We start from the raw sequence: 26,517 nt of genomic DNA on the forward strand, positions 1-26,517 counted from the left end.
GCGAACACGATTTGTCACCTCTATTGAAGAATAGGTGCTCTAAGGCAAATTATGACCAGATCTAGCTAATAGTCTTCTGAATAAACAAGTTAATTAATCTCACTCAACCGGCATCAACAAAAATTAATATTGTTAATGTAAACATTTGTGTTGACAAATCCTAGTATTAATCAAGCCATGAATCAATATTTGTGTAGTAATTAATTTAACTATTTAAGTGTTGTTAAGTGTGGGCCAGGTGAGTCAAATTTATATAAATTATGTCAAATTACGACAAAAGAAAATTCGCTCGATCGACAGCTCGAGTCAACGTGATGTAGAGAATTAGCTTGATTAATCCTGCTTTGCCAACGTACGCTTGCTTGAGTGAGAATGCATGCGATCGATAGAAGTGGGACATGCCTGGTCCACATGCTCGAACAACTTTACAATAAGTGAAATTCTAGTTAGTTTAAAATTACATATTAGCCCAGCTTTAATATTACGTACCTACTTATAAAGAAATGGCAAAACAAAAAAAAAAAAAAATACTGTGTCTGAGGGAGACGGATCTTCACATAAATGGAACTGCTCAATGTTCATGATGTAGTCTGAGAATAATAAGGTTCGGTCCTCCTCTGATAATTCATAATTGGGGTGAGAGTTGGCGAGAAAAAGGTTGTGACGTGGGAGGGTATGCTTCAATGGAGGTTGAAAAAGAGACTATACTCGGGAATCGGGAAGGGAAAAAATTAAAGTCCATATATATTGCAATTAACTACAATAAACTTAAAATTAAGTTGTAATGATTAGATGAGATGATAAAATGAGCTGTGCAAACTGTGTTAATGCTATGGTTGAAAGCGATGGAAATTATTGGTAGTGCACTGTAATTTATTATCTTGAGATGTTCACAGAAGAGAACGATATCTCCTGCCATCTTCGATCAGGGAAAACATAAACACAGTGGAATGACCATATCGATTGGAGTCTATACGCCAATGATGGTGAGATGGGGGTGACTTAGATCTAAAAGATCTTGGGGTGGTGAAATTATTGATACGACAAGTGTAGCGCGCCATTGGATGCATTTCAATGGGGCAATCTATTTTTTACTTTTGCACTTCGTTTGTTGTAACGGGGCGTTTGTTGGTAATTCTGCCACTGCTCATGTGTATTGATTTCCTTTAATGAAATATTTGCTGGATTAGAGAGAGAGAGAGATAATGTCTGAGTAATTTCCTAGATCGATATAGTTTGCCCAGGAAAAGAAATCATAATAGTTGGTAGAGGCCGCTTATAAAAAGAGGGTAGAATGTTTGCGTCTCTCTTTTCTTGAAGATAGATATGCAAAGGAGAGGAATAGGGGAAAGTGAGTATAGTGTGAGGAGTCGATATGGAAGAACATCTCAGTTCATTAGCTGTGACTCATCTCCTTCAACACACCCTACGAAGTCTGTGCATTCATCAAAATTCCCAGTGGGTTTATGCAGTCTTCTGGAGAATCCTACCCAGAAATTACCCCCCACCCAAGTGAGAAGAAACAGATGATATTTCAACAAGAAAAACAAGATATTTACAAGCATTCATACTCCCATGTTAATCCACCACACGCATAGACTAATGATGCATCTTTATTCCCAAATTACAGATTCACCATATGTGTTTAAATTTCATGCTATGTTGTTTTTACTACAGATGGGATGGTCAAGGAGCATACGATAGGTCAAAAGGAAACAGGAGAAACTGGTATTTCCTTTAGTTTCCAAGTAAATCTGGTGTATAATTAGCATTAATGCATATAAATTGGGTCTTTGATATCATTATATATATTTACATTTATGTCAGGATATTAGTCTGGGAAGATGGTTTCTGCAATTTTGCTGCCTCATCAGTAGGTGAAATAAATTCGGGGGATTGTCCTGGCTCATCAACTTATGGTAATTGTGAGTTTCAAAACTACCAAGGGCTGCAACCAGAGCTCTTTTTCAAGATGTCTCATGAGATCTACAACTACGGAGAAGGGTAAGTGACAGTTATAGATTTTATATATAAATCCATATACTGATCTCAACTAGTATATCTTTAGCCCTATACATACATCACTTAGAAAGAAAGCAACATGATGTGCTTTGCTTCCAAATGGAGCAGTTTGATAGGAAAAGTGGCTGCAGATCATGGTCATAAGTGGATATACAAAGAACCAAATGACCAAGAAATCAATTTCTTGACAGCATGGCACAACTCGGCGGAGTCAGTAAGCATCATTTATCCAGATGATCAGTGCTTAGACAAGTTTCTGATTTCTTCATGTTTGTGCTTAAACAAGTAATTTATAGTACTTGCTTGCAGAAAAAAATTGTCAACTTAAATGAATGAGCCTGTGTTTCAGTGCCATGTTTCTTCAAGTAAAATGTATTTTTTTCTAACTCAATGTTTTTGTTTTGCAGAAACCTCGGACATGGGAAGCACAGTTCAAGTCTGGTATAAAGGTATTCCATTTAAAACTGATAACCTCCAAAATTTTTAGCTAGACCTACTTTTAATCTTGGTTTAATTGATCAATTAATTAATATCTTTCAGACCATAGCTCTGATTGCAGTTAGAGAAGGTGTTGTTCAGTTAGGAGCCATTCACAAGGTCTCTCTCTCTCTCTCTCTCTCTCTCTCTCTCTCTCACACACACACACACACACACTTGGTTTTCAGTTTTTAACAAGTCAATCCAACAATGTCCTTCAAACTCCTTCCTTCTGTTGTTTTTTTTTTTTCTTTTTTTATGTTCTTGGTATAATATTCAAGGTAATTGAAGACCTGAGCTACGTTGTTTCACTAAGAAAGAAATTCAGCTACATTGAAAGCATCCCAGGCGTGCTTTTACCCCATCCATCCTCCTTCGCATTCCCCTTCAACGTGGATGGATACGGCACCCCAGAAGCATGGCAGTTCCAAGCCACTGCTCTTGCATCCCCAACTGAATTCTATGATCACCAATACAACCAGCCTTTGAAAATAACACCTTCCATGAGCAGCCTTGAAGCCCTTCTCTCCAAGCTTCCCTCAGTTGTGCCGCCAACCACAGCGCCACAGTCACATGAGTTTATATCATCATCTCAGAAGACATTAGAATTTATTGAAATGGAAAAAGTAGCGAAGAAGGAGATTGATGAAGAGATATATAGGCCTGAACTCGAAGTGGGTGAGAGCAGCAGTTCCATGGCCGCCAAACGTCGTCAAAAGCATTTCCATCAGAGCCAAGATTAGAATGTGAAAAACGGTGCCGGACCCAACAACAATAATGGATTTTAGGACTAACTATCGGTACGGCAACTGGGTTTTTATTAGATTGTATGAGAATTGAGCGCTTGATGCATGTCTAACATTGGGGGTTCCTTATCTACTGGGTTAAGCTTTAGCTTTACGCAAGTTTGAATCTTCCCAGTTTTCGTGAACGAGTATTATTAATTAACAATAATATGTTTGTGAGAGCGCGCGCGCGCGCATGCATGCATTCGCGTGCGTCTGTGTGCGGGAGAGAGGCAGAAGGGAACGAATTAAAGGGATTTGCAGAAAAGGCTTCAATCCAAGCTAGGCCCCGTATCGATGCAGGCTTGCAGCCCTCAAGCAAAAATAAAAGTTAAATAAATTAAAATTAAAAACTTAAAAATGAAGGGCCTCTTATTGGAGAAACCAAGAAATTTCCAAATTAAAAATATTAAGGCCCAATAAATTCTTTATTTGATCAGTCTTGGTATTGGACTGATCATTACAATTTGATAAATAAATAAATAAAAAGTTACTCAAAAGTATTTGCAAAAAAAAAAAAAAAAACATTTTACCCATGAAAGTGAATTTACCTAAAATAGAAAATGGTTAAAAAGGGTAAACTAAGATAAATTCATAAAAGCGGATGGCACCAATTAAAAAAAAAAAATTACTTTAGTCACAAAGGGATTACACAAAAATAAATTCATAAACTGATGTGATTTGATATAATACGTCAGACTGTAAAAATTATTTTTATTATAAAATAGATCTAACGGATTTTATGAAATCACATCAATTTATAAATTTATTTTGTATAATCTCTTTATACCAATTCTAAAAAAAATGCAAAGATTTGGCAAAAAGCTAAAGCAAGATAAAATAAGTGGGATTGTAGTCTTAATTATATACATAATTATACCCCATGCAGTACTTTTCCTTAGTTTCTTTTATTTGAATAATTTGTAAAATACTTGTTAATTATGAACCAATTTGATTTTAGATGTTTTCAGGTTTTATCCTAGATGTTGTTGCTCCGAGTGATGTTGTCTGGCGGGTGATTTCCTGTTTGAGTTTAAAAACCGTCTCAAGAGTTATGTTTTTCTATTCCAAAATCAGATGTGTGATGAACTATTTATTATAGGAGCTATTATATTTATCAAAAGAGTTAAAAAGTGTTAATATTTTTTTTATATATAAATTGATGTGATAAACTGCTACATCAATAATATATTTAGGATTTGTTTTAATAGTGAGATGACATAAAATGAAATGAGATATTTTAAATGAGTTGAATAAAATATTATTATTATTTTAAAATTTAAAAAGTTAAATTTTTTATTATATTTTATAAAAATTTGAGAAAATTTTAATAATGAGATTAAATTAGATAAAATTATTTCTATATTCAAATGAGATACCTTAATATGTTAATATTTGTCGTTATTTTTCAACTCATCTCATTATTACACATGTTTTTAAAATTTTACATAAAATAAAATAAAAAATTTAATTTTTTTAAATTTTAAAATAAAAATAATATTAAAAAATATATTTTAATAATATTTTATTTAATTTTTAATTTAAATTTTAACTCATATCTTTTTATCTGTAAAGTTAAAAAAAAAACCATGTTCTTGAGATCCTCTTTTCTCGAGGTGAACTTTGTATCTTTCTGTGGATCTTAAAGATCTTTAATTCCAAGTGGCCCTTTCTACTGCATCTAGTGGTTGGCCCCGTAATTGTACGCCCATACACATGTTACACGTGGATATTGAGACAATAAATGTCTACCCTACTTTAGGATTAAACCTGCACTTTGTTCGTATTTACATTGGTCTCTTCGGATGCCAACAAATAAGAATGGTTTCTTTGCATCCTAAATTTTATACTCGGTCCGGTTCAATTTTTAAGACTTATTGGACCTCGTGTAGGCCCAACACTAGTTTTTTAAGACCTGGCAAGCTTCAGTCCCAACAAGCCTAAATTAACAGAACAAACATTACGTCATCAACTACAATCTTGTGCATATGTTTCATGAACAATTTAGAATTAAGGTCTTGAGACGAAATTTTGTTCATTAAGGCGTGGTTTATACAGTGAGTTGAGATTAGATGAATTGATATAAAAATTAAAAATTAAATAAAATATTACTAGAATATTATTTTTTAATATTATTGTTATTTTGAGATTTAAAAAAGTTGAGTTGTTTATTATACTGTGTAGGAATTTGAAAAAATTGTAATGATTAGATGAAATGAAACACTTCTTGTATCCAAATGGAGCCTAAAGTTGAAACTTTTGTTTGCACAATCAGCCATGAAGCATCAGAGTCTGATACCAAAACAGAATTTGAGGTAGGTGATTTGGTATATCTCAAGTTGCAAAAGTAGATAAGAGTGTAGCTAAACTATCAAAGTTTTAGACTGCATTTAGATGTTGAGATGATCTCAGATGATATGAGTTTATCTATGAATAATGATATTTTGTAGGTTCCATTGAAATGTGTTTGAATGTAAATATGTTGAGATATGTGTTTAAGCTACATTAATGTTGAAATGAGTTGAGTTGAATTGTGAATAATATGTTGAAATAAGTTGAATTGAGATCACTTAGACAACCTACTTTCACCTAGCTAGATACTATGGTCCCATCAAGGTTTTGCAGAATATTGACTCAAATTCCTAACAGTTTCCTATGTCCACTCGGTTTTACATGTGTCGTGCCTTAAAAGAAGCATTTGGGTCATTCAGTTACACCCACAGTCTCTGTCTTCTATTGATCCTCATGGGGCCTTTTGTAATGAACCTAAACACGTACTTCAACACCAAATGATTCAATTCCAAAACTATATATTAATTGAGCTTTTAACTAAGTGGCGTGGAGCTTCTAAAGAGTTCTACGTGGGTTATCATTGATCATATTCATGCACAATATCAGTAAAAGCCTAACAATTAGTCTCAAAGTATGGAACCATGTCACAAATTCGAGTCACAGAAAAGCAGCCTAAGGCAAGATTATAAAGTCTTGATACTATATATAAGCACGGTGTCAAAGTCAAACCATTGAATACTAATAGATGAGTAGAGGCCATTTGCCAAAAGATAAATGACCACTATTAGGTTAGTTTCGATAGAATAGAATGTCGTGGACATTAAATTCAAAAGCATGGTGGAATGTTATGACTTTAAAAGTTAAAGCCTTAATCAAATTAAAGTCTAGTAGTTTTGAAACTTTTAGACCAACAGTCAAGCCTTTAACAACTTAAAAGTGCCAAGAAAGGGTTTGGGGAGGAAGAACAATAAGAAAGGAAACACATGCTAAAAGTTCAATCGGAGAAGAATCAGACAAAGAATTCACTTGGTCCAACGGGAGTTACTATTTGAGTCTGCTTGAAGCGGGAACGTCTCCACTCCCATTTGATTTATCCAAAAGTACAATTTTAGTAGTTTAGACTTCCTGTTTGATTCTTATTATACTTAATAACTTAGGATTTGCTTTTGACAAACTGGTTATTGTTTTATGGACTTATTCAATCTCAAACCTCTATTGAGAGATTGTTCTTTTCTTCCTGTGAATTTAGAGTGATTTCTTTAAAATAACGAAAAAATAGATTCATATTTGCAAACTATACCCTGTGTTTACTCATTCCCTTGTGCTCGTAGCGTTAGATATGGTCCGTACGAGGCTAGAGCTTTCAAGACAGACAGGTTTAGCTTGTCGTGGTGGCGCGGCCTTGCCCCACAAGAACTGCGGTTATATTACAGTTAATGTCTGGAAGAAAAACGTAACAGAAGAAATCGGCGTGGACAACGTGATTGCTAATGCCCATGTCGATGTGGGAGGTTTATAATGCCTCAAATTAGAAGATATATAAAGGTTCTGGTACTTTTGATAGCTGTTATCAAACTATCTTGAGGAGAATTATAAGAGCCAGTGACAAGAAAGTGCAAATACGCCTTTTCTTTTCCTGTTTCTTTCAAGCAACAAAAATAGAGGGAAAATAAACTAAACAAAAATTCATTCCCACACAGAAGATACAAGCCCAAAACAAGAATTGATACTAATCAGCAAGATTTAAACCCCAAGTAAAAGGGCATTTTAATATTCTGGTTTGAATGAAGTGAAATGCATATGTTAATATCATATGGAACAAAAATTTAATGGAATGCTGCAATTTCTTCCCCGAAGTGTTTCAGTAGGTTCTCAATGCTCATTACCGAATGATCTGCCTTGTCTCTGACTCGTACACTCACCTGTAACAATAAGAACGGTAAATTTCTGCCCGAAATCGATGCTAAGCCTAATGTTTTTATTTACACGCACAGATGGGGGGGGGGGGGGGGGGGGGGGGGGGGGGGAGAGAGAGAGAGAGAGAGAGAGAGCAATTGCATTGGTACATGGACCTAAATCCATGGTTAATGAATCTTAAAACCCAAGCAGAGAACAAAACAGTTCACCCACAATTCATATAAGAGAGCAGCAAATGCATTCGTTCATGGACCTAAATTTAATGGCAAAACCTTCTATATTAAACTGTCTATAGGGGACATTCCAGCAAATAAGAATTCTAAACTAGTAATGTATAGGGGTAGAACCTGTCCAGTGTTGGCTTCCTCCTCCCCAACAACCAATATAAAGTTGTACTGTGCCAACTGAGCTTCCCTAACCTGCAGGAACCTAAAGCTATCAGTAAATGAAAAGAATCTCTTACTTATACCACATTAGAGAAGTATATAAGGGAAAGAGAGAGACGGAGTGAATAATGTATCTCTCTTTTCCATAACACTACGAGGCAGAATATTGAGTTTTCTAGGGGCATATCGTACTTCTCTCTACAATTCACAAGAAAGGGAGTTCTTGGTTGTGTAATAGACAAACAAAACATGCAAGGTAGGAATTATAAATGCACCTTTTTCTGGATCTTTCTATCAGTAGTATCAACATCAACATAATAACCAGCCTTAAATATCTGATCTTGCACCTACAAGAAAGCATTAAGAGTATAGAAAAGAACTTCAAATAAACCTCAAAGAACTTATACATAAGAGCATATCTTACGCAAGCATGCAAACATTTCATGACTATAAATTATCAATGCTATTGAAGTAACAAGTGCTTCTAACAGTTATGAATCCCTTCAATATACAGATGCCTCTCAATATGCTAGTAAGCAATAGATAATTATATCATTATAGCTACTGCGAAAAGACTTGAGAAACTCGTAACAAAGGCTTAATCATTAAAAAATTGGGAAAAACAGCTCAAGAGATTGTCACTGGGTTTACTCTGGCAGCCTAATGCTTGTTTATATCATACAGGAGCTAATCTCAACCAACATATCGCTTGACTCAACCAGACCTTTTACCTTAAAGTTTTGAGTACCTCGAGTTTGGCATGAGATAAACTCATTAAGATCCACAAAATAAGTCTAAGATTGAAACTTGAGCTCAAGCTACCAACTACTGAGAACAACTTCGTGCAATCATATATTTACAAAAAACATGAAAAATTAACCAATATAATGACTGCTGAAAAGTGCATTCAAAAACTACCTTTAGTGCATATGGCTGAGATTTCTCTGACACTGGGCAAACAATTGCTTGGCGTGGACTAAGCCAGAAGGGCCATTTCCCTTTGTAGTGCTCCAACAGTATAGCAAACATACGCTCAACAGATCCTAGAACAGCTCTGTGTATCATAACAGGACTCTCCCTCTTGGCTTCATCTTCTGCTGAGTAATACAATTCAAAACGAGCAGGGAGCTGGAAATCCAGCTGCAACCACAGGCATTGATCTTTAAAGTGGTAGTTCCGCAATACCAAATCTCATTGAAAGACATAATACAAATAAAGTGAACACCATGAACCTGTAACGTTGCACATTGGAATTTCCTATTCAATGCATCAGATACGCTGATATCTATCTTTGGTCCATAAAATGCACCATCCCCTTCATTTGTCTGCAAACATAAGCATTGAGAGAATGGGGAGACTATATAGAATACTGCTCAAAACAAACATCAGCATATAATAATCAACATCCATCCATCAGCAAATTATTTTTCTACAAATCATAGAAGCTCTGCTACACTGTACTTAAAGCAGAGGAAAGGAAATGTGTAACTGGAAAATAAATTAACCATAAGCATTTAGCCCCTTTCCCTCAAATGGATCAAATCTATAGGTTCAAGCCATCCAATTGATAGAAAACCCTCTAAAATCACCATTTAGTCATTATATTTCTGATAACTACAGTATCATATCATTGATTTCGTTCAAATTGCTGGAATGTATGCTAAGAAACATAAAATGGATTGGTATTCTCAAGCTACATTTTGTTTGACTTAAAGGTGACTTTAGCATGATCAAAGTTTCAAATCCAGTTTCAGCCAAGCTCAATGTACATTGAACAAGAAGATGAATTCTAGATCAAGCATAATGATGATAGTATATATTTGTCATTGCAACATAGTCATGTAGCATATTGAAAGTATTGATAAGGACTGGGTAGGTGCTCATCTACAGTTGAAGTGTAAGAAGGAGAATTTTACCTGCCAGGGCTTCTCAAACTCATCCAATGCTTCTGTAAGAGCAGCCTCGGCTCTCTCCCATGTAGCCAAGTCTCCTAAGTACTTCTCAGGCCTCTAAAATATTCATACCAATAGAGATATTCGGTAACATATAGTAAAATGTCATTTCCATTAAACACATGCACACTGAAAGGAAAAGAGTGTTGAAGGAGACAACATATCTGTAAAAAGATGGCTGCCCACACCTAACAGATAAGGCATCATACCAATCTAAAAACAAAGGGTGCATTCCACACACAATGACATGTGCATATTCAACTTGGAAATAAAGGATTTGCATTTTATATTATTAATACCTTAAACTATATTAATGATCAAAAGTCATTGTCCAAGTATACAGGGCGTATACGCTTGGTTATGTTTATCTTTACCGATAAAAAAAAAAAGCATACAGGGCGTAACATGAGAATTGAGAAACGCCACCGTAGAAAAAGATAACAAAGTAAAGAAAAGTCCTGAAGCATGAAAACGAAAAACTAAAATGATCACACATCCGGTCATAAACGGTTTTAAAAAATAAATCCTCAGAGCCGCCCACACCAAAAATAGCACCAGATCGCTTGATCCAACACCCATCACATTTGATGAATCTTACAAATTTCCCCCAAGCCCTTCTAAATCAATATTAATATTTCCCTTGCACCATCACACACCAAATATTGTTTTTTTTAATGATAGGTAATCAAGAAGTTTTATTCATAACAATAACCAAATATTGTTATTGTCGTAAAGTAGTTTTGATTATGAAATTGTTGTTTTTGGCTTAAATTGTTGCCTTTAGAATTGAGAAAAACATTGTTAATATTGTCATTTCTGCCATTGTGCCCACTAGGCACATAGTTATTGACAAAATATTCATTAACAAGCAACTCCAACTTGTGTATTGAAACCTTTGAAAAATTACCATGAAATCTTGTGACTTCAAAAGGTTACGGTATAGAATGTCCGTACTGTAATTCAAATGGCAGTAATACTCAAGAAGGAGAAATTATAAGCAGCATATTAAACTCAATTTAGAAACATCCAATCAACAGGTACAATATGTTTAGCACAAATAAGGAGCAAATAGCATACCGTGGAGAGCTTCAAGTCAAAAGTGAATCCAAATATATCATAGACATGTTTGATGAAGTCTAAGACACCACGAACTTCATCTTTTATCTGTTAGATGGAGCATGTTTAGAACAATGGGCATAGGAAGCCAAAAAAAAAAAAAAAGTTACATCAGAAGTCAATTAAATTCAACTCACCTGGTACTCCCGGCAGAAGATGTGAGCATCATCCTGTACCAAGATTTGAACTAAAATTAGTCAGGTAACTATTCCCAGTCACCTCAGGCAACAAATTTTTTTTTCAAAGCTACTAATATAAAACGGGGTCCACCACAATGATTGACTGCGTCTGCTTCAATGGACCTTCAAGCCCATTGAAATAAAAAAACTCAAATTCTATGATTAGAGTGAGACCCTAATTTTAAAAATAAAAATAAAATAAAATAAATTAGAAAAAACCTGCCTAGGCCTGATGCATTTTATCACCAAAAAACTATAATGTTCATTAAGAGCCACATTTAAAATGGCACCTGCTGAAATCTCCTGACACGAGTTAGTCCAGTTAGTGCGCCACTGGCCTCATTGCGGTGCAAAACCCCAAAATCAGCCAGTCGAAGAGGAAGTTCTGCAAAACAATGTACATAAGCTTTCTGGTGAAGGCTATGTATAAGGTAAACAACAATAAAAAGAAGTCCTATAAATTGTACTGCTTCTGCCTCATGCGGGGAACCCTTATAACTACAACGTGTTATATGAAATGTACCTATAAAAATAAGAAATGGAAGGGGCATGGGGCAGCTGTAACACAATAAGCATGAACTAAACCGACCTCCCCTACAGTATTGTCTCTGCAGTTACAACAACTCATGGAAGACTCTAAGCCACATCTGAGCCCATATTCTAAAAGGACTAGTCAACATTACAATTGAAACGCCTTGGTTTTTTAATTTATATTGTCAAAGAGTTGAAGTTGAACAATGATTTTATTAAAGACTAATTTCATGACTCAGCAGTCATGGTTCACAAATCTTGTTACCAATCAACCTATATAATCCAACCATATACCAGCAACTTTAGAATGTACCAAACAGATACACTACCAAACTCCCACTTACACATGGTATCATGTCACAAAAACATGAGAGATGGGTTCATACTTCTAGTAGCATTAAGGGTTACTTTAAGACAACCTGGGTCTAAATGGGCCCTTCATAACTAAACTCGTCATGCATAAAAAACCTTCCTATAACAAAATTTTTTCATTTAAATCTTTATTTTATTGATGAGGATGATAGGCATAGCCATGTACACAGGAAGTTTACAAGAGAATCATGGACGCTTAGAATATCATTTAAAACTTTTTTTTTATCAGTAAATAGGAATTTTATTAAATATAGGCGAAGCCAAGTATATGGGACATATACAAGAAAATCATGTATGTTCATGCCATTAAAATCTATTACAATTTGAGGTGATAAACGGTCCGGTTGAACGGACCGACTGTTTTGGTCCGGACCGGACCGGACCGAGACTAAGACCGGTCGGTCTCGGTCCACATTTTAGAGGACCGAAAAGTTTTGGTCCGATCCACGTAGGGTTTTTCCGGACCGGACCGGACCGAATGAAAAAAATATATATTTTTTATATATATTATTTATATAATAATTGTACAATTAACAATATAAAATTTTAAATATGTTATTAATACTTGTTAATATTCTGTAATTTATAATATTTTATATATATCTTCATCTAACCTATCACTATTAACAATATAAAATTTTAAATATGTTATTAACACTTGTTAATATTTTATGAATTAACTAATATATAATTTCAATTAATTAATTATATAGTAATTATATAAATTAATTATATAATTTTCATCTAATTTATTATCATTGACCATATAAAATATTTTTTTATTGAGTTTGTTACATAATCCACATTAATAAGTCACTTAATTTAATTTAGTATTTTAAATAAAATTTTTTTATTAATTATTTAAAAAAAGAAAAAAAATTAAGCCAAGCCGGACCGGACCGGACCGATATCGGGACCTATGGGTGTTTGGTCCGGTCTAGTCTGGAAAAATGATGGACCAAAAATATTCAGTCCATCGCCAGACCGGACCATTTGCACCCCTAATTACAATCGACCAATGGAATAATGTATGAAGGAAAGAAGTTCTAATCTCGTCCATTGTCCTGTCACGATCCTCAAAACTCCAATCATTCCTCTCCATCCATATGCACCACCATAGGCAAATTAGTATCATCTTCCACATCGCTGCGATTTGAGAATTACCTCGAATGCCTTGCCAGCTGGCCAAAAAGTCAACAACCCTTCTTGGCATTACCCAAACAAGTCCCGCTCTAGCAAAGATATCATTCCATAAGCTCATGGCTACATCACAATGCAATAATAGGTGATCCATAGACTCCCCACTTTTCTTACACATATAGCACCAATCCAGTACCATCAATCGGCATTTTCTTAGATTATCTAAGGTAAGAATCTTCCCTAGTGAAGCTGTCCATACAAAGAAAGAAGCTTTTAGGGGGCTTTAGTCTTCCATATGTTCTTCCATGGGAATGTTCTTGTAGAATGTGTCATATGTACAATATGAAAGTGATCAATGATATCCACTTAGTGATGTAGTCTTAATCTTTCTACAACTCAAAATGACTAAATAAACTATCATAACCCATGACTGTTTCAATCATGAAGCACATCAAAAGTCTCACATTATAAATAAATAGAGAGATGATAACATTGTTCTCAGACAAAGTGTCCAAGTGAACACAAAATATAAGATGCTGTTCTAGATAATAATATCTGTCCCCTACGCTAGAGAGTAATATTAGTGCAAATGAACTTACCTCTGTATGAGCGAACTCTATGTTGAAACATTAAACAGTGCCCGGGGCAATTTATTGGTTTCAGTCCAAACTCTTGTTTTTCTATCCGTGAAAGAACAAAATATCATCATACCAAAGAACCAGAGAATGTAATAATATCTTTTATCTACAAAGAAACATATTAGCATGTGCAGAAAATGAAAAAATTTTGGGGATACTTTCTGTGTCCTACAGAACACAATCTCCTCCCTTTCGATTGGATTTTTTTCACAAAAAGAAAACATGAGACAATAAATCCAGTCTTTCTCTAAGATTTCAGATATTGTGTTATATTTTCATTGTCACTTTAAGAGTACACCCTTCCACTGTGGTCAGATAAACTGACTTCCAAAAATAATACTGCCTAACAGAACATATGTAAATGGCTATAGCCAAATACTTCTCAAAAACTGTCTGGTTAAGATAACTTTAGGTTGACAGACTACTTTTTGGCGAACATCTACGTTTATAATTAAAAACTGCTATTGACCAATGCCCCATGAACAAACGTACACACAAGAATGAAAATATAATAGAAGCCCTAAATAATCATTTTTTCTTGTTTACCCATTAATTTTGCTTCCCTATTCTTGATGCTTAGTTTCCTCCATAATGAACAGAGATATGAAGGGTTGTTAACTATCAGAAATCAATGCTCTGCAATAAATATAAGCCACACCTCAAATACAAACATATTATCCTTGTAATTTGCAGCATGACCAGATGTTTCCCAAAGTTGCATATTGTACATATTTGGTGACAGGACCTGCCAAAACCAAGAAGTTAGGTGCATGTTTACAGTTCCTAAAAATTACTGCAGTACAACACTTTAATCATTGACAACCAACCTCTTGGTATCCTCTTTCCCTATATTGACCACGTATGAACTCCATTAATTTGTTGTATACCCGAGCCCCATGAGGAAGGAAGAACCAACTTCCTGGGCTGATATTCACAAAAACATTATCATGAGCAACCATGACTATAATAATCAAAATCAAACATATTAAGCCATACTCTACCTGAGTGGATGACAAAAGAAAAGCTCTTGTTTTGTACCCACTAATCTATGGTCATATTTCTTTGCTTCTTCCAGTTGTTTGATATATTCCTGCGCAAAAGACTAATGCTGAGAAAAGAGAGTTACATCATTCAGCACAATGAGCACATCCATATCGCATTAATGCCACTTCTCACATCTTGAAACACAAAAATTTCCTCCATATGCTAACTCCCCAACTAAAGCTTCTGAGTTATTCTCCATAACAACAGCATCGAAAATACATTTAATTTAAAAATGGGATAGCTACTATTTTATGAAAGATATGGGAATTTCCATGCTTCACAATAATTTTTTACACCATGCTATGCCAAGCAGGTGTATTGACCGACGCCATTGGAATTTGTTTAGTTACATCAGGTCTCAATCCACAGAGCTCAATTATACATCCCATGAACTTCTGACAAGCTTGCTAACAATTCATCTAGTTCAAATTTTCAAGAGATAAATACTGCTATGGCTTTTCAAAAAAGAACGTATTTTGTTTTTCTCTTTAAGAAATTGAGTACCTTTTCAGGGGAGAGGAGACTTGCAAAGAAGACACTTTCAATTAAGATATTTTTTATAAGTATCTTTTCAGTTGATATATTGAGCCACATAAACCAATAATGGTGAAAAATATGGACAAAAGAATTAGTGTTGGCATAAAAGATTCAGCATCTCAGTTCAAAGAAACAGGTTTTTCCCCAAGCATGTAAATCCTTGACAATTTAAATTAAAGTATTTCACTTTTCTTATATAAAACATGGTGTAACAAATACATTCCTATCTAATCACAATAATTGATCAACTAAATTTTCAAACATGTCAACAATTTGAAGGATTTAATGAGCTAACAAAGCCATGTCTACACGGCAGTTTTAGACCATTAGCATATCTGAATAAACAACGGGTGGGCCACCAGTTGTGATGACGATACTATCACACAAAACGACATACAGATAGAGCATTCATACAAGGTATATCTGCTTATCTGAATACACTATGGGGGCCACCAGTTGTGACGTCTTAGATGTGTAAACCAATAAAAAAAAATACTGTACAATTTCCAATTGAACAAAAGGGAAAATATAAAATCAGACTCAAAGGCCTAGTCTAAGCAGCTTATATTTTTCTGATTGGCAACAGGCATCTAGGAGGAAAGTCCTAACTAATCCCAGGGGTGCACAGCTCTCAGCAAGGAGTTTCCGCAAGTGCACCTTAGCTAATTCAAGGGAGAATTCCTCCAATTTGATGGCCCCTATAAATTGTTTGCACCCAAGGGTTTGAACCCTAAACCTAGAGGGACCATACCACCAAGACCAAACCAAGGCCCTTAGTACTTGAGCCAACCCAAAGTGGTTAAGCAGCTTTTATGAATCACAAGCAAATGTGAAAAAAGTAAACAACAATTCTTTTATAAGTAAAAAATATTTATTGAGGGGCTGAAGATAAAAATGCACCTGAAGACGTTTTTTATCAGGGTACAATATTCCATAAACTCTTTGTAAACTTTCACGATCCTTATTCCCCCTCCAGTAAGCTGATGAAGCCTGGAATTAAAAACATATATGTTTGAAAAATAATGCAAGCATATATCATTAGGCAAGGCACTGACACATCATGAAACATCACCTTCAAACAAGCAAATGCTTTGACAAAGGATGTGTTTGGTATGTGGGGTCCACGACACAAATCAACTAAGGGACCACATCTGTACACCGTGATTGTCTTGTCTACAGGCAAATCATTAATGATTTCGATCTGATTAAAATAGTTTGAAAAGCATTACATGTCAGAAATGAATAACTACAAAATGAAAATAGAAGAATTATATGGTTTTTATGAGGAAAATTAGAAAGAATTATTCACCTTGAAATTATTATCAGAAAACATCTGAAGTGCCTAATCCTTTGATACTTCAATGCGCTCGAAAGGTTGTTTATCCTGAAAAGTTTAAAAGACAATATGCTTTACCATCATCAATGAGCATCCATCTTAATGTGGAGGGGGGAGAGGGACACAGAGAGAGAGAGAGAAAAAGGTCCTAGAATTTCTGAAAGGGTACTGGTGACAGGTGACATTTCTACTACTTATCAGAGATGGAAAAAGTATGAACAGCCCTAGAGGCAACCCACCTAAAGTAATGTAGATAGGTTGCCTTAATTTAATTAAACAAAACACAATCTGATGATGGCCTTTGAGATTTTTCAAGCATTTCAAACATAGTTATTTTTTTCTGTAGGTAACAAAAACACGTACTAAAAACTCAATATGAACACATATTAAAAGCATTGACATCGGTAGACCAAAACTCTCAGCTATTCATATGCAGGAAGGTAAATGTGTCGATTTTTTGGCCACTCAAAATCAATCCCTTGCCTCCTGTCCACTATGTGATAATTTTCTTCCCTTCAATGTTACGGACTTTCTTCAGTTCTACAGGTAGGTACATCAGGAACAGGATAGTAAAAAGTAATTTTGTCCATCGAGAGCAACAGCGAGTCAAGTTCAAACGAGTTTTCAGTGGTCAAGCTCTATTCATTCAATTTTTATTTAAACACAAGCCAAGTACGAGCTTATTACCAAATTATATTTTACATTCATGAACATGTTCATCTATTTACTGAACAAGTTCGAGCTAGTTTGCAAGTTATTTAGTTTTAATAAAATAAATTTCTTATCAAAATTTTGACAAACCAACTTTGAGTTTTAATAAATATCTCTATATGGTTTAAATATGTATTTTTATGTCAATAATTATATACATAAGAAGTTAAACATCTATCGTATTCGAAACATAACTTCATATTATCTTTTTACATAATTTTGATAATCTCATTGTAAACTTATTTTTACTATGAGAAGTAATAAATACAAAGGTATATGAGCTTATACGAGTCAAAACCATGTTTATACAAGTTATATCGTTTAATAATTTATCATAATTTGTGTCTGCAAACGGTTGATTTAATAAATGAACCAGACAATGTTCGATTTTGGTTGAGCTGATCCCGAGCGAGTTGTCTAATAGACTAATAGTCTTCGTTTATTTACAACCCTAGGAGCAACAGTTTCTATTAACATCGAAAACAGAACCAGAAACATTGAAGTGAAATCATATTTTGGATGAGAAGTTAAAAAATACCGTAACAGCCTTCATTGCCCCTGATTCAATTTGCTTGAAGTATTCATCATTCAAAGCCCAAATCACCATAAAATGCATCATAATAGAAACCCTGTAATATCATTTGCATCATTTCATAAGGAAAAGGCGTAATCCGCACTCTATATTTGTAAGATAGTTACATCGAAAAAATCGTTACAACTGTTTTAGACACTAAGATCTCAAATTTAGCAATATAATAAAAACTATATAACAACAAACAACAATTTGGGTGATAAAAGAACTTATGTTAGAACTATGCTAGCAATTACCAATGACCAAATTGCCAAAGAAATCATGTTAAGTTACATCACACATGGAAATTTACCTCTCCCCTCGTTGTACAGGGTCCAATGCACAACTTGCAACCATACTCCTGCTCGAGCGCCTGCGCCACCATAACAACAAATTTACCATCCCAATTGAGTCAAACATTAAAAACTTAATGTCGTTTCCAAATAAGATAGAAGTAACTTAAATGCACGAGAAAATGTGGAAATGCCAGTACCTGGCCGAGAATGTGCGCACTGGAATGCCAGAAGGTGTCACGGCCTTCGTCGCTATCGATAGTGAACAGCTTGAGCTCACAGTCGCCCTCCAAGGGCCTCGCCATGTCCCAGAGAATCCCATTCACCTGCGAAATCAACGCGTTCGAAGCCAAGCTCTTCGAAATCTCTCTCGCCACATCCAACGGCGACGTCACCCACTTCTTTCCTTCCTTCACTGTCCCATCCGGCAACGTAATCCTTGAAAAAGAAAAAAAACAACGAAATCAACGAATGAATTGTTAGTGAAGGATAGACGGGTTTGGGTCATATATTTCTTACTTGACGGGATCGGCGGGGAAGGACTGACGGTGAGTGAGTTGCTGGGCTTCGATGGACTCGAAGAGCTGGATGCGTTTAGGGATGACTTTACTAAGGTACGCTTCGTCTTTGGGGCGATTGGCGGCCATAGAAGCAAGTGGCGAAGGCGTGGAAGAGAAATGGCGGAGGACAGAGAATTTACGCGGGAAATGCGGCTGAGAAGGAGGAGGAAGAGCGGCGGACCCGTTACGAGAGGGCACACCTGATGAGTCTAGCGCATGCGCATGGCATAAAGCCAATGCGAGTCCGTTAGTCTGCTCCTTCCGTTACCAAGAGGGATGCGGAGAGGTTTTAGACCATACTGGTTGTGGTCGGATTTTCCAAATAGTTACGTTCTATCGAAAAAAGAGTTGCACAACTGAATTACACATTTTTTGAAAATTAATAATATTTTATTTATAAATTTTTATATGATTTATATCTAATGTATTATATGATTTATAAATTTTATTTTATTGCATTTTTTAATTTAAATTATTCTTAATAATTAATTATAGAGGATTTTTAAAAATAAGTCTTTGTTGGTCATAGCAAATGTATTCGACTGAGAAAAGTTTGTTAGATTTTTATTAAAATTTGAAAAAGCATGGGGTCGATTGAAATTATCTTTAATTCGAGATTCTTTTTACTTTTATAAAAGTTCTTCAGATTTTTATATATTTTTAAGTTATGAAAGACACTACAAATGATTATATGGAAAATATTTTTAAAAGATAAAAAAATAATTTGATTGTGTAAATGATGTTTAGATTGGAGTTGAAATTTTTTTCCCAAAAATATGGTTTTTTTAAAAATGGATGCCAAAGTCTCACGCTTAAAAGGCACCATTTCTCATATGAAAAATGGGGATATTAATTCAAGATTTTCTAAAATGAAGAAAAATAAATATATGAAATGAGTCACACAAATATTTGTATTTATTCAATTAATTTTTTTTGGAAAGTATTAAATCCCAATAATGCTCGGCATCTTTCTCTTATTCTAGATTCCATAGAAAAAATATCAAAAATAATTTAAATTTCTAATTTAAACCTCCTATTTCCATGTATTTAAATTAAAGTAACAAATATCGACTTCTAAAAGGCTAAATTTCTGTCTCAAGATGGAAGAACCCATTTTGATAAAGGGAGCTTCATCCTTTATTCCCTCGTACAGTATGGGATTTTGATAAATCCCTCTTTGCTCGCTTCAGCCTCATTTGTTTTTGTAAATGAGATGAGATGAATTTAAATTAAAATTAAAAGTTGAACTAATATTATTAAAATATATTTTTTTACTATTATTTTTATTTTAAAATTTGAAAAAATTAAATTATTTATTTTAATTTATATGTAAATTTTAAAAAAATTATAATAATTAGATGAGATATGAGATAAAATGAGTTAAAAGAAGAGTTTTAAAAACAAATGACCAAAAACTTGTTCGGGAGCTTTAACGAGAGTGTTTGTTAGCGCTTCAATCCACAAGAGTGGGCATCTCTTGTAACCAAATGCCAACGCAACTCTGGATTTTCCAAAATCCTTTAGATAACATTAATGCCCCACTAGCCAAATATGGTCCAGATAGGATCACTTGGATCTTCAAAATATGTGAAGCTTTCAAATCTTTATGTAATACAACCAGACCGTTCTTTCTTTTTCTTTTTCTTTTTTTTTTCTTTTTATTATTATATTTAAATCAAGATTGTTTTATTAATCAACATCACTGCAACAAAGACTGGATACACGGAGGATTGATCTCTGTATATACAATTACATAAAAAATATGCAAAGCATTTTTGGCCAGGACATGTGCTATAACATTTGCTTCTCTTTTAACGTGATGGACTGACCAATATGTAAAGCTTTGGAGTTTACTTCTAATGTCACAAACAAGTATCCTATTACTAGTCCAAGACTCCCTATCTTTTGAAATGGCTTGGATGACTTGAAGAGAATCACTCTCGAGTATGATGTTTGTTAGCCCCAACTTAGATTCAAAAATAGTTTGCTTAGAGAGCACTGAAAGTTTCTGCAAGTAATTGTTCAGGAAATAAACTCATATTCATTCTCATAGTGGCTATAACTCTTCCTTGCCAATCTCTAGCTATAACTCCAATTCTCATTCTTGCATAGAGCTTTGTCAATTGCAGTATCCCAATTGAGCTTAATGGAATTCTGTGGAGGAGGTGTCTTGAGGTTGATTTCTAATAGCTTCTAATGTGCTTGTCATCTCTACCTGAATTGTCTTCATCTCCTGTAGAATTTGTTTAGAAAACAACACTTAGGATGGGTTAAAACTATATTAAAAATAAAAGCATTCATTCTCAACCATATTCTTCTAACAACTACAACAATTTCCTCAATATGTTCATTCTCAAAGGTTTCACAGATGTTTTCCATTAACTCAATAAAACTTAGAAAAACAGCTTTTTTGTATTTGATTTGTGCATTGACTCCTGACATCTCTAGCTGCAATGCATCCCCACAAGGCATGATGCACTGACTCTTCCTCCTCTATACAGATAGGGCATTTTGGGTTTTCCACAACTTTCATTTTGAATAGATTCAAGTTTGTAGGGAATTTTGAGCCCCGCTGCCCACCCCATTGGTTTCAACTTCTTCTCTTGAGAATATACCTGTAATCAAAGGATGTCTTCATTGATTAGTATTTGGGTCTATTAATGCTTGCACTTTTGTATCTTACTCAGGGTCTTTATAGCACTCTGGGCCCTGGATGAAATATGATGAGATAACCAGTGGTCTTTCCATATTTGAACATGTTCACCATTACCAATTCTCATACCTTTTAATAGATGTCTTGCTGCTAGGATACTTCTCCGAATAAACAATGGTTTACTGCCAACTTTAGCTTGAAAGAAATAGACATCAGCAAAATATTTGAACTTCAAAACTTGTGAAGCTAGAGAGTTAGGGCTCTAGGAAGGCCTCTAGTTTGCTTTGCAAGCATGAAAAGGTTAAAGCTTTCCAAGTCTCTAAATCCTAGCCCACTAGCAGATTTAGCCTTTCCCATCCTATTCCAAGAAACCCATTGTATCTTTCTTTTCTTATCTTGTTGTCCCCACCAGTATTGTTGCATAAATCGATTGATATTTCTGAGAAGTGAGTTAGGAAGTTTGAAAACTCTGATACTATATGTGGGGAGTGCTTGAACCACTGATTTGAGAAGGACTTCTTTATCTGCCTGTGATAAAAACTTCATTTTGTAATTGTTGATCCTTTGTCTCAATCTATCTAGGATGCTTCTAAAAGAATTGGCTTGAGATCTTCTACTGAGTGCTAGCAGTCCTAGATAATTTTCATCTGACATGGTAGATCTTATGCCTACTATGCTAAGTATGATGTCTTGAGTATCTCAGGGTGTGTTCCTGCTAAAATGAATGGAAGTTTTTTGTTTATTCAGTCTTTGGCCAAATGCCTTCTCATAGGATTCTGGAATGTAGATAAGCCTGCTCCACTCTAATGAATTAGCTTTGCAGAATAGGAAGCTATCGTCTGCACACACACACAAAAAAAAAAAAAAAAGTGGTTAATGTGAAGCTTTCCTCAAGCTAAGAGGATGCCTGAGAGAACACCAGATATTTCATCATGGCTTAGAAGATTGCTTAAAGCTTCGACACACAATATGAATAGGTAAGGTGATAAATGATCAACGTGTCTGATTCCTGGTTGGTTCGAAACAATCTTGAGGAATACCATTAATAAGAATAGAATATGAAATAGATTCAATGCACTTCATCACAAAATAAATCCATCTCTGATCAAAACCCAATTTTTTTAAAACTACTATTAGAAAGGAACATTCTATTCGATCACAAGTTTTACTCATGTCCAGCTTTAAAGTCATATATCCCTATTTCCCAGCCAACCTGCTATTTATTGTATGCATGGCCTCATATGCCACAATTATATTATCTAATATCAACCTTCCAAGCACAAATGCAGATTGAGTGGAAGAGATAATATCATTTAGGACAAGTTTCAACCTATTAGTCACAACCTTAGAAACAATTTTATAAATAACATTACATAGGTTGATAGGCCTAAAATTAGAGACTTTTGTAGGAGACTTGAGTTTAGGAATAAGAGAAATATAAGTCTCATTAATAGAATCAATCCACCCATTAGCATTAAGCACATGTAAAACAGCATCACAATCCTCTTTGCTAACAGTACTCTAGTGGTTTTGGTAAAATGCTACTGGAACGCCATCAAGGCCAAGAGAACCAATAGCATTCATTTGGAATATTGCCTCCTTAATATCCTAGATAGTGTAATATTTTAGAGAGAGACATTCATTTTAGCATTCACTTTTGCAGCCATGAATTGCAGGCATTCTTCAATCCCTCTAGGCTGGGAAGATTGAAAAAGCTCCTCAAAATCCATTTGAAATTGGGAACCGATCTTTCCAGGTGTTGTAACCAAATTACCTGCCCCATCAGTAATTTTGCAAATAGTGTTGGTTTTCATTCTCTGATTTGCACACAAGTGATAGAATTTAATGTTTCTATCACTTTCCTTTAACCATTTCTCTTTAGACCTTTGCTTTTACTTGAGATTATCCTTTGCCAACAATAAGTTCACTTCCTTCTGCAATTGTTTGATAATGCTAGTCACGTCATCTTGATTTAATTTTTGAAGATGTTGAATTTGGTTGAGTTTGGAGGAAGTGATGCCCCTTTGGTTGGAAAAAGTCTTTTTACTCCAAATAGTCAGCTTGTCTTTACCCCTTTGTAAGCTAGCAGTAGTAGCCATCAGTTTATTGTTAACAATTGCAGGTTTTTTCCACATTTCCTTAGAATTAAATGGCATTCCTCTCTTTGGGCCCAGCTAGTTTCATAACGAAGCATTATTTTTTTCTCTTTTCTAGCACCAAATCAACTATTTTGCATAGTAATCAGTAAGGGACAATGATCTAAGCTTTGTGCTATAAAGGTTCTTATAGATGTTGCTGAGTACATATCATGCCAAGCTGAGTTGCCAAAAGCTCTGACAAGTCTTTCTTTGGTAAAATTATTGTCCTCTCTATTATTACTCCATGTGTATTTATTGCCTATGTAAGCCAAGTCACTGAGTCCACTTTCTTCAACAACTTCTTTAAATGCCTCCAATTGTCTGTATGGTCTTACTGCTACCCCATATTTCTCAGAATGATGAAGTATCCCATCGAAGTCTCTCACACATAATCATGCCACTCTCATATCTAGTTTTAGTGCTCGAATCAGTTTCCAGCTGAAAATCCTTTTAGTGGTGAAATGATTCCCATAAAAACTAGTTAAACGTCATTTCTTTGCACTCCCTAGATCGGTGACTCTTAAATATATATGACTTTGAGTATAAAAGTCTAGAGCAACATTTATATGATCTTTCCATAGAAAAGCAAAACCTCCACTCAGACCCTTACTTTCAACAACAAAATTGTGCTAAAAACCAATATCATTCCTCACCTTCTCCACTTTATTCCTGCTACAATTAGTTTCAATAAGAAAAATAAAGGTTGAGGTCTTTAGTCTTCACCATTTGATGAAAGTCTCTAATTATCTGAAGGTTCCCAAACTCCCGACAGATCCAACTTAAGCAACTCATAGCTGTTGGTGGGGTTGCTTAACAGCCTCCACCAATTCTTTCTAGTTTAAGCTCCCATCAGGGAAGAGCATGAGCTTGGCCTTTTTAATTAACATGTTTTTCGAGTCCATCTCCTCACAACTAACACCATTCCTTTTCTTGGAACCCTTCTTCCTGCCTACTTATTATCTTGGGAAGAGGATTGATCATTGAAGAATTTATCCCTAGCTCTTCTCTCTTCCAATTGGCATGTTTTTTTGTTCAAGCTTACACTTGAGTCTGGTAAGAAATAAACTGAGCTAGAGAGCTTACTTATTAGCCAAGGAGTCAACTCATTGCTGGATTGAAGTTGGTTTCTATGCAACCTTTATGCCCGTAACCTCCACACCTTCCATATATTCCTCCTTTTTTATGGTACTGGTAGTCAGTAAGGGAGGACTTGCCTTTTCAGTGCCATTTCTCGCTTACTCCTCTAATTTAAAATACTCTCCAATATCCCTGAATTTTATGCTTGAGCAATCTTCTCCTACTTTTCAGGGATCTTCTTCAGAAATACCTGAGTTTGTGCCCAAGATCTAGTATTGCCTTTTTCATTGTCTTGCTTGAGATTTTCGCTGGAAGTTCTGTGTTCTTGATCTTTCTTAGGTTGTGATGTTGGCTTTCCACCAAATTTTCTTGAATCACTAACATTGTATTATGTAAGAGATTCTCGTAACCACGATCCATACTGGCTTTGTGCCCCAACAGACATGTGCATACCTTGATTAATCTTCGGACAATTCTTCCTCATGTGTTTGATAACTTCATAATGAAAATAGAAAATTTGGAGTTGTTCATACGTAAAAGGCATCCACATTTGCTTGTCATCAATCTTCAGAAATCTACCTCGAAGCAAAGGTTTTGTGATGTCAATCTCCACTCTAACTCTTAAGAATTTCCCCTTTTCAAAGCCTTTCCCATCAACTTCCACCCTCAAAACTTTCCCAAGAACAGATCCTAGTTGAAGTCCAATCTCCTTTGTCATACATGCCAGTGGCATATTGTGAAGTTGCATCCAGAAATACTCTTTGGAAAAGGAAATATGTTTTGTAGGGTTGTTAACTTCAAATTCTTGGAGGCAGACAATCAATCTGTTGAAAGACCACGGCCTCCCCTGCATAACCTTCTCTTTATCATGCCTATTTTGAAATTCGAACATAAATCTATTTTCACCAACTTCTTTGAATTGTATCCATCCATTTGGTCTCCAGACTTTTGCCGTGGTTGTGCGGAAAGCTTCCTTATTCACTACTTTATCAACAGCATTCAGTGCAAGAAGACAAACTTCCCTTTTGATATGGACTCACTCAGTGTAGAGGTTGGTAGGACTAATTCCAATTTCTCTTGATCGGTGAGATGAAACCTTCCCATAGTTTTGCTAACTCTTCATCCATACTAAAACTCTTCAGACTTGCACCCAAGAGACAAACCTTTGCTAAGGCTAAGAAAAAACTACCTCACCCTTCGGAGAAAGAAAAGGCCCTCCAACCAGACCCTTTTTAATTCTGTATTTATTTGATTGGTTGTGTAAAATAATTATAAAATAGTTGCATTTTGTAGTATTCTTTACGAATAAATCTAAATCTTTGTAAGATAACTTTTCAAAAGAACCTAGAATCGGATATTTGCATTAGTAGTTTTGGACATGATTTGTTGAACAATAAGGATAAAAAAATGAGTTTTGATCTTGACTTAGATAGATTGGCTGGTTTGGATACTTAGCAAACACAAATTTCTTTCTAAATATCACTTAAATACAAAACATTTTTCAATTTCAAATACTTAACATTTTCGTCTAATCATTACCTAATCATTATAACTTTTCCAAACTTACAAATAAAAATAACGAAAACAATACTTTTTCAAATTTCAAAATGTAAACAATATTATAAAATTATATTCTAAAAGAGAAATTTTTTGTACAAGCTTCAAATAGACAAGTCTCGTACAAGCCTTTGCACAAAAGTAGAGCTCAACTTGAAAAATTTTTAAAAAAATTCTTTTTTAATGGGACCCACTTTTTTATGAAAGGTCTACACGAGACTTGTCTATTTGAG

The 26,517-nt window shown here is 34.8% G+C and overlaps 2 protein-coding genes across 2 annotated transcripts; one reads left to right on the forward strand and one right to left on the reverse strand.

The window, feature by feature from the left end:
* Positions 1-1,150: 1,150 nt before the first annotated feature.
* Positions 1,151-3,404, forward strand: LOC121258860 (protein RICE SALT SENSITIVE 3-like). Its single transcript, XM_041160388.1, has 7 exons — positions 1,151-1,512; positions 1,678-1,728; positions 1,828-2,004; positions 2,131-2,236; positions 2,430-2,471; positions 2,563-2,619; positions 2,781-3,404. Exons 1-7 carry the CDS (start codon positions 1,376-1,378, stop codon positions 3,240-3,242), a joined length of 1,032 nt encoding a protein of 343 aa, XP_041016322.1. The 5' UTR covers positions 1,151-1,375; the 3' UTR covers positions 3,243-3,404.
* A 3,782-nt stretch (positions 3,405-7,186) lies between these two features.
* On the reverse strand, positions 7,187-19,130 carry LOC121258434 (threonine--tRNA ligase, mitochondrial 1-like). The gene is given in 21 exon segments (XM_041159945.1): positions 7,187-7,498; positions 7,841-7,912; positions 8,155-8,226; positions 8,798-9,019; positions 9,112-9,204; positions 9,796-9,888; positions 10,909-10,995; positions 11,085-11,117; positions 11,417-11,511; positions 13,769-13,853; positions 14,466-14,552; positions 14,635-14,731; positions 14,809-14,897; positions 16,289-16,378; positions 16,461-16,589; positions 16,698-16,772; positions 17,974-18,027; positions 18,029-18,064; positions 18,320-18,379; positions 18,500-18,737; positions 18,819-19,130. Coding segments are annotated over 21 exon segments (2,031 nt in total). The 5' UTR covers positions 18,947-19,130; the 3' UTR covers positions 7,187-7,402.
* Between the last annotated feature and the right edge of the window lie 7,387 nt (positions 19,131-26,517).

The sequence above is a fragment of the Juglans microcarpa x Juglans regia genome, chromosome 3S (genome assembly GCF_004785595.1).
Source record: "Juglans microcarpa x Juglans regia isolate MS1-56 chromosome 3S, Jm3101_v1.0, whole genome shotgun sequence".
NCBI lineage: Eukaryota > Viridiplantae > Streptophyta > Magnoliopsida > Fagales > Juglandaceae > Juglans > Juglans microcarpa x Juglans regia.